The sequence below is a fragment of the Alternaria hordeiaustralica genome, assembly GCF_023758085.1.
Source record: "Alternaria hordeiaustralica strain BMP 2776 chromosome Unknown scaffold_4, whole genome shotgun sequence".
Taxonomy (NCBI): Eukaryota; Fungi; Ascomycota; class Dothideomycetes; order Pleosporales; family Pleosporaceae; genus Alternaria; species Alternaria hordeiaustralica.
The window spans coordinates 1591907-1606674 of NW_026056776.1; the positions used below are offsets into that span (position 1 = coordinate 1591907).

The window sequence follows — 14768 nt, forward strand, 5'->3', positions numbered from 1 at the left end:
ATCAGCGTAGGACCTAGCCCACTTTCGATGATGTAGATGCCCTCGACCAGATCCGAAAGCTAGCAACCGGTAATAGCAAGTCATCCTTAAGCAAACTCCCGCAAGCCCGTAAACCGATGCCGACCCTTAACCTTGCCTAGCAAACACCCATGTAACCGCCCGTAAGAGGTATATTATCTTCAGCAGACCCAGAGATGTGGAACGTAGGCGAGCATGCTGCAAGTGCGCCGCCAAACCCACAGGAAATATTCGCCGACCACCAATTGACCGGCTCCACCCATGGTTGTATCTGAAAGACCGACACAGTATGCCCGAGACACCTGAAATGCAGTAACTCCGGAGGTGCATCCTATCTCCCTAATCAAAACTCCGATTCTAACCCCAAACAGACGCCTGGACTCCCTGGGTGGGGGTGTTGCTCCAGGGTCCGTTGTTCCAAATACCAACGCCCTTGTCAGTGACAGTAGAAGAAGGGTTCATAGAAGCAGATGTCGTCATGTTGTTCTGCTCGCTCGCGTTGTACGAGTTGTAGCCGAGAGGCGACGGCAGCGGTGAGTTTGCGCGCTTGCCCAGGGCGGCACCACCTGGCTGCTGCAGGTTCTGGTTCTGGGGACGAGTGCCAATGGGGGCAACACCAGAGCCGTTGGCCTTCTGACCGGGCACGGGAGGAGAGCCTCCGGGCGACGAGTTGGAAGTGCGGTTCGCCTGCTGCGCATCGAAGAGGTTGAACGCGGGGTTCTGAGTGCCGGACGGCGAAGAGGTGCTGTTGGCACGAGCATCCTGAGCACCACCAATAACGTCCTTGTCGCGGGGAGGCATCTGGACGGAGCCCTCGCCGGACTGGGCCTGCATGCCGAAGGGGTCAAAGGCGAGCGGAGAGGGGCCACGGCCGGCAGCAGAAGTCTGAACGCGGACATCCTGGCTCGAGGTGGGGTTGCTGTTGTACAGGGTGGAGGTCTCGCCATACAAAGCACGGTGCTGGCGGGCGATGAGTTCGCGGCGCTCATCTTCATTCATGGCATTGGGGCTCATGGAGCGGTCCGACTTGGAGCCTGAGCCTGAAACGTCTGTATTACCCTAGTCAACCAACTGTCCTGCCTATTGTTGCCCAGATTCCGAGTCCTTACTTCTGTGGTATTGCTGCTCCTGATGATAGTTGCGCAGCTCACGCTCACGCTGAGCCGCCATCCGTCGCTTCGCCTGTGCCATCTGGTCCGCGTCGTTGGGTCGGGGCGCATAGCCGCGCTGGTTCTGGTAGAAGCCCTGGACGTTGGTCGCCGAGTGGGAGCGGGAGCCGTCGTACTCGCTGACCGAGTGGTGGCGCTGGGGGCCGCCCATGCGCTGCTGCTCTGTGTCACATGTCAGTGGTGTGGAGGGGCATGCGTGGGCAGAAGTGTGTACCGAAGTCGGGGTATGGGCGGGGCGCGCCTCCCATCATGGGCATCGACTCGCGGCGGTTGGCGCCCATGGGGGTGGGAGGGAAGCCGGGGCCGAGGGGCTTGCCGCTCTTGCTGAGGTTCTCAATGGCGCGGTCGACCTCTGTGGTTACTGGTCAGCACTCGCCTCGCCTATGGTTGCGACGGGGCCTGTCACTGCCATGTCGGGTCGCATTGGCTCTGACAGACCCCGCTGCCGGAACTACGTACCCTCAAACTGCGAAGCAAAGGCATTGGCGACCTCGCTGTTGACCGTGGAGCTTGTGCCTACATCCATGTGAATCGCTGCACCTGCGCCGTTGAATCCCATGTGGCCGGTACCTGAGCGCGAGGGCGGTTGGGGCTGCTCCCATGACTGCTGGCGGCCGGGAGCGGGTGTGTTCCACGACGCGTCGTTGTAGTAGGACATGGCGGGCAAGAGGCAGTCCGGTGGCTTCGTGGGAGTCGGGGTAGTTGCGCAACGCCAAAGGGCTCGTGGGCGGGACTAGTCTAGATATTCTGAGTACACTGGTCAGTACGGTTGTTCTGGTCCAGCAATGGCACGCAGCAATTGGCGACTGAGGTTCGGCAACAAGAGGTTCGGCGGTCGGCGGCAGCCCGTGTTGACGATATGGGGGCGGGAAATGAGGTCGAGGCGGGCAGCGGAAAATTTTGGTGGAGAGCGGAGATGTTTTGGACGACAGGGTCGTGCCGCGTACCGAAGAAAGTGAACCGTGAACTCACCTTCACCGCGAAAAAGGAGCGACAGCTGTTCACCGGGCAGGCAGCAAGTGAGGCACCAGGAAAAGCACAACTGAGAGCGGGTAGGGGTCAGGGAGGGACTTCGGGAGATATCGCGGGAATGTGAGGACATGGCGAAAGGGGATGCTGGATTCCTCGCGCTAAGCAGGCCGAGCAACGACCTATCCACTTAATTCATCTCCGCTTCGACGACACGGGCCTCACCAGCTGCATGCAATTAGTTCGACATGCCTTCCATCCCGTCCTGGTCCAACCGCGTACTTCGTATGACGGACGCCGCAGCCTCGCGTTGGTGGCTGCCGTTGTCCTGGAAGCCCAACTCTACGGCTCTTCAGCGGTCGGCGAAGTGGAAGAGCTGGCGGATGACGTCCGAGAGGGGCAGCTGCATGTCGTCGTCGAGGACTGCGGGATATGCAGTGCGAGCAGCGGGCGCGTTTAGCGAACCTGCAACCGTCGTTCGGGCTCTCACCACCCTATCTGTCGTCGGCTATTCGCAACAAAGCCCCGCGCGTCTCCTTTACACGTGGACCCTACCGGTCTGGCTTTGTCACGGCCCTGACATACACCGACTCAGGGTCTGCGTCCTCCCATAGACATCGACAGCTGCGTCGTGGCCGTCATCTGCGAACCTCGCGTTCGCAGTGCCCCGCCAGTGCGCCCGCGAGTGCAGCAATCCATGGCTGCCAGGCCGACGCATGCCACGCCGTGCTGCCAGCATGATCACTGCCCTCCACCATCACGCACCATGTGGAAGCGCTTGGGCTGTGATGCGGGGCAATCGGACGAGCAATGTAGGCTGCCTCCAATAAGCACCCACCAAAGACAGACATTCGTGAAAATATCGACTTGTGGCTTGCTTCTCTATCATACCACATGCACATCCACCAGAGAGATGATACTCCTACCATCGGTGTGGTTGTCGCCTGAGTCCGTTTGGCTCAGAGAAGACCAAGATGGCCAACGTCGGTGCCGGCCTTGTTTCCAGATGAGGTTTAACAAAGTCAAGATAGCAACGCCATGCACGCCGAGCTTCGCATGCTGATATGCGACGTCAGTATCCATCCACGATGTGGGGGGTCGGAATTCGCTGCCGAGTCTCCAGATACACAGGGCTTTATACAAAGCCGGGCGATGCTCGAAAACACCTCACTGTATGCGCAATAACAGAATGGCACGTGCGTGAGCCGACCAACACAGGCAAGGGTACGACCCATTCGGCTAGGCCTGCGCTCCCGCATACCCCAGCTTCTGTAGTTCGCCAACTTCGCCTACACTCCGCCGTTGCGCTATAGCCTCCAAAAGTAAGCCTTGCACACGTCATCCTGAGGAATGTATTCTCCTTCCGCCTGTTCGCTCAGTCACCCTGTCCATTCCATTCCATCGTCATCACACATTTCGAGTCATCAACATCCAACGCTCTTTCCCCTTTCATTTCTTGACATCACGCGCCTGCCACCGATCATGAGTCTAGGCATCACTCAAGCCATCAGCCACACCTCCGACATGACCACTCATCCTCCCTTGCAACATATACGCCCGATAAGCCCGTCACACATGATGAAGCGCAACGCCCACCTCACGCATGAATATGAGACACCGCCCTTGGAAAGGAGGCGAGTTCATGGATCCCTTATTAGCAGCGAATTCACCCTTCGACGGACGGGCGCTGTTTGCCTTTACAGTCGGACGTGAAATGTCACCACGGTGGCTCTACAGTGTGAATGACTCCATTGATATGGCTCCGCAAATGGGCCTCGCCTTGTGCGCGAGCGTACTGTATCGACCTCCTCCTACGACTGTTTCCAATCCTCAGATCGCGAAGACCCACGAAGTATCAACAGCCACCTCTGCCGAACGTACAGGAAGCCATGCCCGCGCCTACAGCACCGCTCATCAACCTCCCCACTGAGCTTATCCTCGATATCGCAGACATTCTTCCGCATGATGCGATAGTTGCCCTCGGGCTCACACAACGACGACTCAACAGCATAATATGGCTTCATCAGCGACGATGGCAAACTCCACGCCCTCGTTGTGTACAGCGCGCCATTCAACGTCACCTAGCTCCACCGTCTTCGAAACCCACCCATCGATACTGTATTCTATGCGGGGTCACATGTCCGATCAATAGTTTTAAGTCATCGCTCAGTTCCGCCTGTCTGCCGATGGTGGGAGTCAACATATCGCACGACGTTATCGAACTACCACCAAACGTCTGCTTCTGCCATGTTGCAAGGTTTACGATGCCTATCGAAACCGGGCCTAATACCATACTTCCGCCAAGAAACGAATGGGTCAGTCAAAGGATCAAGATATGCCTACACTGTGGAGGGACTCCTTGGGATTCCAACCAGTGCAATTACAATTGCCAAACCTGTCTGACTGAAGAAGTAACGACGTACATCCGGTATTTCACACCGCGTAAAGAGATACCAGAGTTCGTTTTCTGGAGGGAGACTCCCAGACCAGGGGAGCAGGGAGCAGGTCAACTTTGGGTTCGGGAGACTCACAAGGATGCGATCGACACTGTGTCAGTCATCAACTTCCCCGTGCTGGATGAATCAACCCCGAAGGTGGAGGGATCTGTTCGGCGTTAAGCTTCAATCGCGATCCAACCAGTCTTGAAAGCTACACTTCACGCGCGAGCTGGTCTCGCGGTTCGCGCCCGTTTTGTTCATACTCTTTAATTCATAATTCATTTAGAACCCCGTCTTTTCATCAAACATAAAATCGTCCCTTCGCACAAGGCCAGCCTTTTCCACATCTCCCTCGCCACTCCTATCCTGCTCACCCAACTCCTGCCCCCACGCCCTCACACTGCACAACGCCCACCACTGCGCGCCCATCAAGCTCAAACCCAGCCCTGCAATCGCAAACTTGACGACAATAAAAGTCATCGAGCACTTCTCCAACCACTCGTCGTCCCAGCCAAATCCCGCATCGATATCGCGACACAACAACGACCCATCAACGGCATAGCTCGGAATAACCGGATTGAGCAACCGAAAGTCGAAGGGCAGAATCAGGTTTACGAGCGCGATGGTGACGAAGGAGAGGGTGATGGCGTGGACGATGGTGTAAGCTGACACTAGGCGCGGTAGTAACTGCGAAACAGGGCGTTAGCACATTCCCGCCTTGTCTTACTAATTGACTCGGACATGTCTTGGATGTTGCTTTCCTCCGCGCGAACCCGGACCCATCCAAGACCCGCCAGTCGCACGAATCGCGGGGATGAAGAAAGTGGCTTGCTTGCTTACCCGTATAGCGCCCACGAGGCCTAATATGCTTGCGCTGCCGGCGATGGCATTGTATGTGATGGAGAAGACGGCGCGGTTGGGATCTGAGCCTGGGAGGAGGAAGGAGAGGGCGAGGAGCGTGTGGGTGCAGAGTGTGAGGGAGGGGAGCACGACGGCTAGGAATCTGTGGGGGCAAAGTCAGTATTGACTGCATGGTGCAAGCTTCGCGCGTTCGCGAACATACCTCATCTGCTTTTGCTCGACCGATAGTGCCATGTTTCCCGTTTGGTCAGGCCAGGGAAATGAGGATGGGATTCAGGTATGACGGTGTGGATGTCGACGTCGATGCGGATGCGCCTGGCTCAAGACTCCAAGTAACAATGCGCTGCGCTGCGTTGCGTCCCGTTTCGATCCGGCGTGATTCGCGTAAAACGTTTGTATAAAAAGCAGATTCAAATCAAATACGTCAGACAGACTCCGGGGGTGGGTATCAAACAGCAGATCAGTACCGGCGCGTCGGAATTCAGGATCAGGAAGGAGGCAGAAGCAAAAGCAAGCGATCCGGCACGAATCCTTCCAGTATGTATATCGTTGTCTTTCGCGCGGGGAACTAGCTAGCAGGTAGCTAGCAAGTAGTACAATCGTAATCGCAATAATCGCAAGCCGGTTGCCGGAAGAGTAGTCAAAGTCAAGAGGAGAAAACGTGGTGATCGCGTGCAGTAGTTCAAGGTAAGTAAATAGCCAACGATCCTCGGAAGCTTGATGTCAGTTTCGCCTGAGTTGGCCGATAGAAAGAGCCCTCTGGATTGTTAATCGGTCCTGCGTTTCGGTGTTCCGATGCAAAAGATTTAACTTTGTCGTGACCTAGTACACATGGCATGAGCTTTTTTTCGGACTAGCTCCGGGATCCGCGGATGCAGGATGCAGGATGAGGTGCTGCCCTGCGATGGGCGGCGGACGACTCGGACGATGCGCGTGCGTTGGTGATGTCACGGGTTGAGGATCTTTCTGGTCTGGGTCGCTATAATGCGCACGCGCGTTTTAATTACTTCGTGAAACTGATGCGCAAGCTGGGTAGCTTTCACGCAACCTTCTACTTCACGTCGACGCGCACAATTCACCTCTGAAGTCCAAATGCGCCATCAACAACACGCATCACACAAACAAGTCTAGCCTTAGTCCCCCCAGCCAGCGCCATGTGTGGTGTATGTGCCAATGCCAATGCGGATCATGCGGCAAGCGGTTGTTCCAGTGGAGCAGCTTCCGGAGCTTAGCGGAAACAAGAACCTCGAAGACCTAGAATCGCAAGCGCGTCATTCCGTGCCTCCAGGTCTAAACGTTATCTTTGTCTCTCTTGCATATGCCGCGCTTGTACGGCTGTCGGCAGGTGTCTTTTGCCTAGGTATGCGATGCCCCGCAACTGAGAGGCGTAGTGCATATTTCATGGCTGATGGAGTTTTCAGGATGGGATTGTTGATGCGCATTCTCGCATGCCCATCTCGCATCTCCCGAGTCTCATTCTCGACAGAAAGACCCGGATGCGCGCGCTTCCTTATTCCGTGACCAATCACCCACCTCCCATCTTACCACCCTGGTCGCTCAGATAGAAGATCTTGAATATGAAAACGAAAACTAACGACACCCTATCCCATGCACAACCAGCACAGCAAAGCCCATCACGATCTCACGCGCCTGCAGGGCTGGTACAACAGAACGGGTTCTAGACGTGGCTTGTACCCTGGAGCGGACGCGTTAGGTGCATGATGTGCTTGGCGCGATGATGATGATGCAGTAGGGGCTAGAGCGAGTGTGACAGCTATGACAACAACCTGGCGTGCGGTGTGAGTGTTATCGGATAGTCCGGCGTGGTTAGCTGGAGGTGTGCTTTGGTTTTGCCTGAAAGCCGGCGAGGAGGGAGGGGGTGTGACGGTGCGTTGACGTGCGTGCTGGAAGGGACTGAGACCACTCGTTCGGAGCATGGGTAAGGGTCGCGACTCGGTTTTCGTTCATCGTCCCTCCTCGTCACAATAATCGACAGTGTGGTTTGGACTGTGGATGAGTGTTTTGACAGTATATTCATTTTCGCCATCTGGCGTTGTTATCTGGCTATCAGCGCAGTGCAACGCGCCGTGCTGTTTATCTATTTATTCATATCGTCATCCTCGTTCATCCACGACTCCTCCATACGCCATCCATCTATGCGAAGACGTAGCAAGGGATACCGTACTGCAACACAACATTAGCACTCATCCTATACCACAAAGATACGCATCTAAACTTACGTTGGTAGGAGCGTTGAACTTCAAGTTCTTGTCCAGGCCAGAGATCTCCGCAATCTCGCTGTCCTTGAGATCAAAGCTGGTAACATCCAAGTTCTGCTGCAGACGGTTCGCCGAGTTGGACTTGGGGATAACGCTAAGACCGCGCTGTGTCGACCAGCGGAGGAGGACCTGCGCGGGAGTCTTGCCATGCGCATCAGCAATCTTCTTGATGACGGGGTGGTCAAAGAGGAGGGGTGTGTCAGCCGCGATCTTCATGTCGCACTCGATGAAGCTCTGGGGGCCGAAGGAAGAGTATGCGGTGACCTTGATGTCGTGCTGCTTGGCGAGTTCGATGAGGTAGGGCTGGACGTAGTAGGGGTGGTGTTCGATCTGGAGGGTGGCGGGCTTGATCTTGCAGTAGGTGAACATGTCGAGGAGGAGGGCGCCCGAGTAGTTGCTCACACCGATGCTCTTGGCCAGGCCCTTGTTCTTGAGCTCCTCAAAGGCTTCCCATGTGCTTTGTAGGCTGGCATTGCTGTGCTCGATCTTGCTCTCGCCGTCGACGAACCAGCCCGGTGGGTAGCGCACCTTGGGGTCGACGTACTTGAGCGCGACGGGGAAGTGGATGATGTACAGGTCGAAGTAGTCGACGCCCCAGTCGGCCAGTTGCTTCTTGCAGATGGGCTCGACTTGCTCGCGCTCGTGGAATGTTTGCCACAGCTTGCTGACGATGAAGAGGTCTTCGCGCTTTACGAGCCCGTCCTTGATGGCGCGGGCTACACCCTGGCCGCACTCGACTTCGTTGCCGTAGTCTGTAGATTGGATTGTCAGCTGTGATCATGCGCGGCGCTGTTCCGAGGCAGGGCGCTAGCATTCCGACGCAATGTAACCTTGCAGAGGATGCAGAAGCCACCGGTAAATCGGAGGGAAAACCCCGTCTGCGATTGCCGATAGATCTCTGCTCTTTACGGTTTACGGGCCGATGGAGCGTTTCGTGGTAATTGAGACCGCTTCCCCAGACCTCCGCCAACTGCGGCTCTGGGGATGAGGAGAGGGGATGAACGTACCGCAGGCACCGTCGAACAACCTGTATCCAGCCTTGATGGCGTTGTAAACAGTGTCGGCGCAGGTAGCATTGTCGACCTTCCACAGTCCAAAGCCAACCTGGGGCATCTTGTTGCCATCGTTAAGCGTAACGTAGGGAGTGTTGACAGCCATGGTAGCGAAGAAGTTGCGATGCGCAAAGCTATTCTTTTGTAGTAACGTAGGAAGTGAACGTCCAAAGCAAGGTCTTGTCGAACGAGTAAAAGAGGAAGAAGCAAGAGGTCTGCAAGTAGTAGCAACGGCAGAAGAACAGGCGGCACGCAGCGTATTAATACTGCTAGCACGGCAATTGAAGCGCCCAGCAATCATGTCCCTGGGGGTAGTATATACGTGTATTTTGCAGACGGAATAACAGATTTTGGCGCCAGGTACAACAGCCTGCCGTCTATATACGCCGTGTCAGAGGCTAGCATCACCATATGACCCTGCGTCTTCAACCGGACGACTGGGCTGCCATGGCCGTGTCTGCGCCTTTACCCTGATGGGTTATGGTTCCGCCTGCCTATTTATCCTTGTTGCGCCGCATGCTTGTGGCGGATGCTGAGCGTGTTGGTCGGCCTTGGTGTTTGGCGTTGCCTGCAAAATACTACTGCAATGCCTCTTCCTTCCTTCCTCTTGCCCGGCAATTCTCAATACATGGGTAAATAGCGGCTCGTCTCAACAATGCTCAATCAGAAACTTCTGCGTCCTGAAACTGCATGCGAGCGCCGTAACGCTGGCAAAAGAGCGCAGCTGCAATCACGATCACCACAGTGACGATAGTGGGGTACCATGTGCCCCTCCCTACCCACAATTTGGCCTGCCACCACGCGGTCGGCGGGTAAAGTAGCTACTAGTCTCGACAGCTCGAGGCACCGGATAATTAGTACGCGCCATGGTCGTGATTTACCGTTCGTCCATGGCATTGGATAAGCGATGAGCCGGCGTGGGATTTCTTTTTGTGCTGTTCGCATGCCGTGGTGGGGCGGTGAAACGTTTGAGGCTCTTCGGACATGCGACATGACGCTGAGATTGTCGCAATAGCCGGGAGTGAAGCGGCATTACAGCACGTCAGCGACAGAATACAGACTGAATAGAGAATAAGTCATTAGAAACTACGAGCAAAAGCTTCGTTGATTGACGCTAACATCAATAACACTATGCAGTACCGATATCAAAGACATCATGCCCAGTAGGAGCGCAGTCGTACACGAATATCATTCCGCCCATTCCCATGCGCCAAGCCAACACCGATGAGTGAAGTTCATTCCCGCGATCATCCCCAGACCCTGGCTTACTTCCGAGAACTCGCCATTTCTCCGAACCGACCTCGTTGCTGTGTGGTGTCATAGGCTTGCAGCACCCTAGCTTGCGATTCGTCTGTTTGAGAGAACGCATAACCACGCTGTTTGCGCATGCGCTGCACTTGTCGGACTTTTCGGATTGCTTTTTGGAATTGTTCCATGCTGTTGAAGAGTTAGTCAGCTGTTGCTAGCAAGGGTGAATATTAAGTAAACATACCGTGGCCGATAATCTTGGATGTTGTACTTCTGAATCTCCTGGACGTGATGGTAGCTTTGCGGGAAATACATCCTCTTGGCATACTTCCATGCAAAGTCTCGGATAAGACAGAGTGGCGGCAACACCAAGACCATTGCCCAGAACCGCGGGTCGGGGAACAAGCGCTCGATAACACCAACATATTCGGTGGAGATATTGACCTTGGGAGCTACAATGGCGTAGATGGGCATCAAGATGAACCATAGCAGCATGGAGCCTGGGATGGCGATTACAGTGTACTTCGTCCAGATATTGGTAATGAGAGAGGCTTTGAGAAGGACAGTCGCAAGGTTGGCTGTGTAGGAGGCAGTTCCCCAGACCCAATGGCCTGCATTTCGACCATCCCATTGCGGCCAGTCCCACAGAATGAATGCTTGAGCGCCGAAGTAGAGGATTAGCGAATGGTAGAAACCGTTTCCGACCCACGACCAGAAAGAGTGCATCCTAAAGAATACGCCAGACTGACTGAGTCGGTAGAGCTGCGGATACCTGTCCAAAAGCCTTGCGCTTACGAACTGATCGAAAATACCCAGGACGAAAGGCGGTGCAGCCGTGAAGAACACGTTGTACATCGTCAGTGTCCACGATTCGTAGATAATTTGGCCGGAGAAACCGTTCTGGAAAGCGTACCAAAACTGCGTCATGAACATGGCAATGTTCTTGTAGAAGGAGTACAAGATGACCTTGCTAACACGCTGGTAGCTCCACGCGCCATGGACAAGAAGAAGCTTACGCAGGTAGCGGAACTGGCCAATCGCGATATCCGCGCTGCGAGCTGCCTGTAGTCCCTCCATACCGCTGATACCAACACCAACGTGAGCAGCTTGGATCATGGAGACATCGTTCGCACCGTCGCCGATGGCTAAGAGGATAGCCTTGAGATGGCGTTTGACAAGCTTGACAACAAGGGCCTTCTGGAGAGGGGAGACACGGCAACAGATGACAGCCTTGCACCTGACAGCGAGATCCAAGAACTCCTTCTCAAGGTCGCGTTCAAGAGCGTAAGTAAGTGACTTGCCGTCAATGACTAGAGCGAGGACGTCCATCTCTGCACCGCCTTGGCTCTGGCTAGTGACCGCTTGGTACTTCTTGCGAATGTTGTCTCGTGTGTCTTCCTTATTTTCCTCGTTGATGATAAGCAAACTCATGTCTTCACTAATCAGCTTGCAGCTCATGCCAATATTGATAGCGGTTTCTTGACGATCTCCAGTGAGAACCCAGACCTTGATACCGGCTGATTGCAGAGTGGCGATAGTGTCTGGCACGCCCTCCTGCAGCTTGTCTTCGATAGCAGTCGCGCCAAGTAGAGTCATGTCACGCTCAATAAGCTCAGCGGCCTTGTCTAGCTCTTCGGCACGGTTTCCGCTGACTGTAGTTTGCGCAGTGTTGAAGATCGTCCACCATTCCTGGAACTCGTTCTCCGGTATTTCTCGCATAGCAAGACACAGCGTGCGCAGTCCCTCGGAAGCGTATTCCTCAAGATGCGTCAACGTGGTTTCCACATGGGGGTTGTCCTTGCTAAGTCTCTCCAGAATGACGGTGTCAGCACCCTTGGTATAACAGACAATCTTGCCTTCGGGAGTGCGGAAAATAGTCGACATCCTCTTCCTGGTAGAGTTGAATTCGCAAACGGCTAAGAGCTCGTATTCCAACTCGCGACCGTCGACTTCGATTATGACGGCGCGCGGCTTTCGTGCGATGAATTTGTAACCAAGAGTTACCGCACCTTCAACCAAAGCACCCTCATCAGGAGACGCAGCTTGGTATTTGATAGCGGCCTTTTCACCCTTTCGCTCGGGAATTACTGTGTGACAAGTTGAAAGTAGAGTGAGGAACTGGTCAATGATGTACTTGTTGTGGTGCGTCTTGCGATTTTGCTCGAGCTGCTTGAAGTCGTGAATACCAACCTCAACGCCGTCCTCGATCGTAGCACGTCTGTCCTCTGGAACCTCATCGGCATACTGAATACCAGCAATTGTGGACTGCTTGAACTCCATCACATTGCAGGTAAGAGTACCCGTCTTATCTGAAAAGATGTATTCGATCTGACCCAGTTCCTCGACCAATGACGAAGTTCGACATTTCGCAGGTGTATCCGTTGGTTCGTAGTAAATGTCTAGGTCGGAATCGATCAGACTGCCAGTATAGTACTTGACGATCTCGATTGTCACGAAAAGTGAGATGGGTACCAGGTTGGAGTACAACACCCAGTATGTCAGAAGGTCTCGGAAGAACTGCTTGGCGCCGTTGAAAGTCTCAAGCCTAAGGTACTCGAGGCTGTCTCTTTGCGTGGATTGGATAATGACATCGCCTATTGAGCTGATAATACTTAGGATTATGAGAATGACGACAAGCATGAGAATCTGCTTGTTTACCATCCTCTCCACTGCAGTAGTTTTGATAGGTGTAGCGGTCGCGTTCCTCATCAGCTTGGTTTCGTGTCCAGTGAAGACAACAACGCCGTGTATCCAAGGGGTGTTTCGCAATGTGGCTCCACGTAACAACAGCTGATCGGGTTGAAGTGGTAGTTCCTTCTCTCCGCCACCTGCTGCGATAGTCAAGGTTGCTTCATACGTGTATAGACTACTGTTGGGCTGTTCCGATCGGATGCGGCCTCCCAGTCGCGCTAGCTCAGCAGGACTGACATAGTCAGCTGTCTCCGGAATAGCTTGCTTGATCTTGAGATTCGTCTCTCCGTCCAAGTTGGCCGTTTCGATGTAGCACAGACCCTCGGGCTCGGAAGAAGCGAGTAGGACCAGATCAGTTGGGAAAGGTGATTCAGATTCGACGCGCACAATGTCGCCTACTGCCACGTTGACCCATTTTGTGTCCACGAATGAGGAGCCTTTGAGAACCTGCGCCTTCGAGTTGTTGAGGTCGGAATCGGACTGTTTTCGCCGGTAGTCCTCAATGTATTCTTTGACCGCCGAGACCAATAGGACTATGCCGAGCGGAACAATTGTAGTGAATCGCGACGTGGGTGAGATACCGGGGATCTGTTGTAGGATGGCAGTGAACAAGAAGAAGAGGTTGGCGTATTTGGAGAACTGCTCGTAGAGGAATTTCGGGAGGAAGGTGACGACGTTGTATTTGGAGGTCGAGATGTGGTTGTCGACGTATTTGTTCGCGGCGTTCGCAGGCGGATTGTTCAGGTGGATGATTCGGGGCCCCAGGGTGGAAGGGTCTGGCGCACCCCGGCCGAAGCCGAACTTGAACGTCCCCAGTCCCTTCTTTGTCTTTGACGACTGGCCATCGTCGCGTGCGCTCGCGGTCGCGCTCGGCTGCCGTTGGTGTGCTGCGTTCTCAGTCAATGGAAGGTCCATCTCAGAGTACTCGTTCCCCTGCCCGAACATGTTCTTGACCCTCCCCGTCAGACCACCTCCGAGGCTCAGGATACTATTCCTGTTGTGCGCCTTCTTGGATGCCCCGCGCTGTATACCTGGTGAAGCCTGATCATACGCCCCTCCTGCAGCATAGTAGCCCTGTGTTGAGGCATCGTCGTCGTGTGGTATGTCCGCGTCCGAGTACCGTTGGTAGTTGTTCAGGTCCGACGTTTGCGAGTAGGCCCTGTTATTGTTTGCTCCCCCCAGATAGGGCGAGGTACCCGTTGGTGCGCCAGGCCCGCCCGGCAGGCCTGCCGTCGCCCTCCCACCCCCAACAAAGTCATCGTAGGACACCGAGGGCCGGCCCTGGGGCGCCGCGTCGGAGCTGTCTATGTCGTACCGGTGGAGGAGGTCATGGTCGTTTGCGGGCGGTGGTGCGCCCGAGTAATATGTGGGTTGGTGGTCGTCGAAGTCGATCAGGTTCTCGCTGTGAGACGGTCCCCCCGGCGGCCGGCTGGCCATAGCGGCCGAATGTTGTGTTGGTCGTCTGTCTCCGAAGAGCGCGGCTTCTCTACCACTTCATGTACGGATCGCCGGTGTGTCGTCTGCGCTGCAGTGTGTTGGCGCGTCGCGGAGGTATACGGAGTACGGAGGTCTTGCGGAGCTTCCTCGTAAGCCGCCCTGGTAATAGTAGGTCACACAGCTTGGCCGGCGTTTCGGAGTTGAGTTTGTACGGGTTGCGCGCAATGTGTCGTGATCGCGTGTCTATCGTGGAAAAGCGAACGTCAACCTTTCACCGGCGCTGGCAATGGTCGCGGATTTGTTTGCAAGGTTTCGCTGCTTGCCTGTCGTCGAAAGATGGAGGCACGGACCTATGTGCTGAGGCAGTGCCTACCCCGATCCTGGACAACCTGCTGCAACCGCGCCCCTGGGGTCTCGATATATCGACGAATGATATCGGATTCCCTTGGCCGTATGTCTCAAATTGCACCACGCTGCACGCACGCGCGAATGCTGCAAACTACCCTACTTGCAGCGACATTACGCGGCGCCACGTTGTGGGGAGAGATTTGGTGGAGACCCTGACGTTGCGCCAAGTCGGCATGCTGATACTCTCAACAACGTTCT

The 14768-nt window shown here is 55.0% G+C and overlaps 4 protein-coding genes across 4 annotated transcripts; all 4 read right to left on the bottom strand.

Annotated features, from left to right (window-relative positions):
• Positions 1 to 375: 375 nt before the first annotated feature.
• On the bottom strand, positions 376 to 1845 carry J4E84_003311 (uncharacterized protein; the record flags this gene model as incomplete). Its single annotated transcript, XM_049385925.1, has 4 exons — positions 376 to 1058; positions 1128 to 1349; positions 1402 to 1539; positions 1647 to 1845. The coding sequence occupies 4 exons, from the start codon at positions 1843 to 1845 to the stop codon at positions 376 to 378; spliced, it is 1242 nt and encodes a 413-aa protein (XP_049246802.1).
• Positions 1846 to 5320: 3475 nt separating this feature from the next.
• J4E84_003312 (uncharacterized protein) lies at positions 5321 to 5662 on the bottom strand (the record flags this gene model as incomplete). The annotated part of the gene is made up of 2 exons (XM_049385926.1): positions 5321 to 5597; positions 5658 to 5662. 2 exons carry the CDS (start codon positions 5660 to 5662, stop codon positions 5321 to 5323), a joined length of 282 nt encoding a protein of 93 aa, XP_049246803.1.
• Positions 5663 to 7609: 1947 nt separating this feature from the next.
• XYL1_1 (NAD(P)H-dependent D-xylose reductase (XR)) lies at positions 7610 to 8892 on the bottom strand (the record flags this gene model as incomplete). Its single annotated transcript, XM_049385927.1, has 3 exons — positions 7610 to 7639; positions 7696 to 8486; positions 8742 to 8892. The coding sequence occupies 3 exons, from the start codon at positions 8890 to 8892 to the stop codon at positions 7610 to 7612; spliced, it is 972 nt and encodes a 323-aa protein (XP_049246804.1).
• A 1159-nt stretch (positions 8893 to 10051) lies between these two features.
• On the bottom strand, positions 10052 to 14162 carry J4E84_003314 (uncharacterized protein; the record flags this gene model as incomplete). The annotated part of the gene is made up of 2 exons (XM_049385928.1): positions 10052 to 10223; positions 10279 to 14162. The coding sequence occupies 2 exons, from the start codon at positions 14160 to 14162 to the stop codon at positions 10052 to 10054; spliced, it is 4056 nt and encodes a 1351-aa protein (XP_049246805.1).
• Positions 14163 to 14768: the final 606 nt, after the last annotated feature.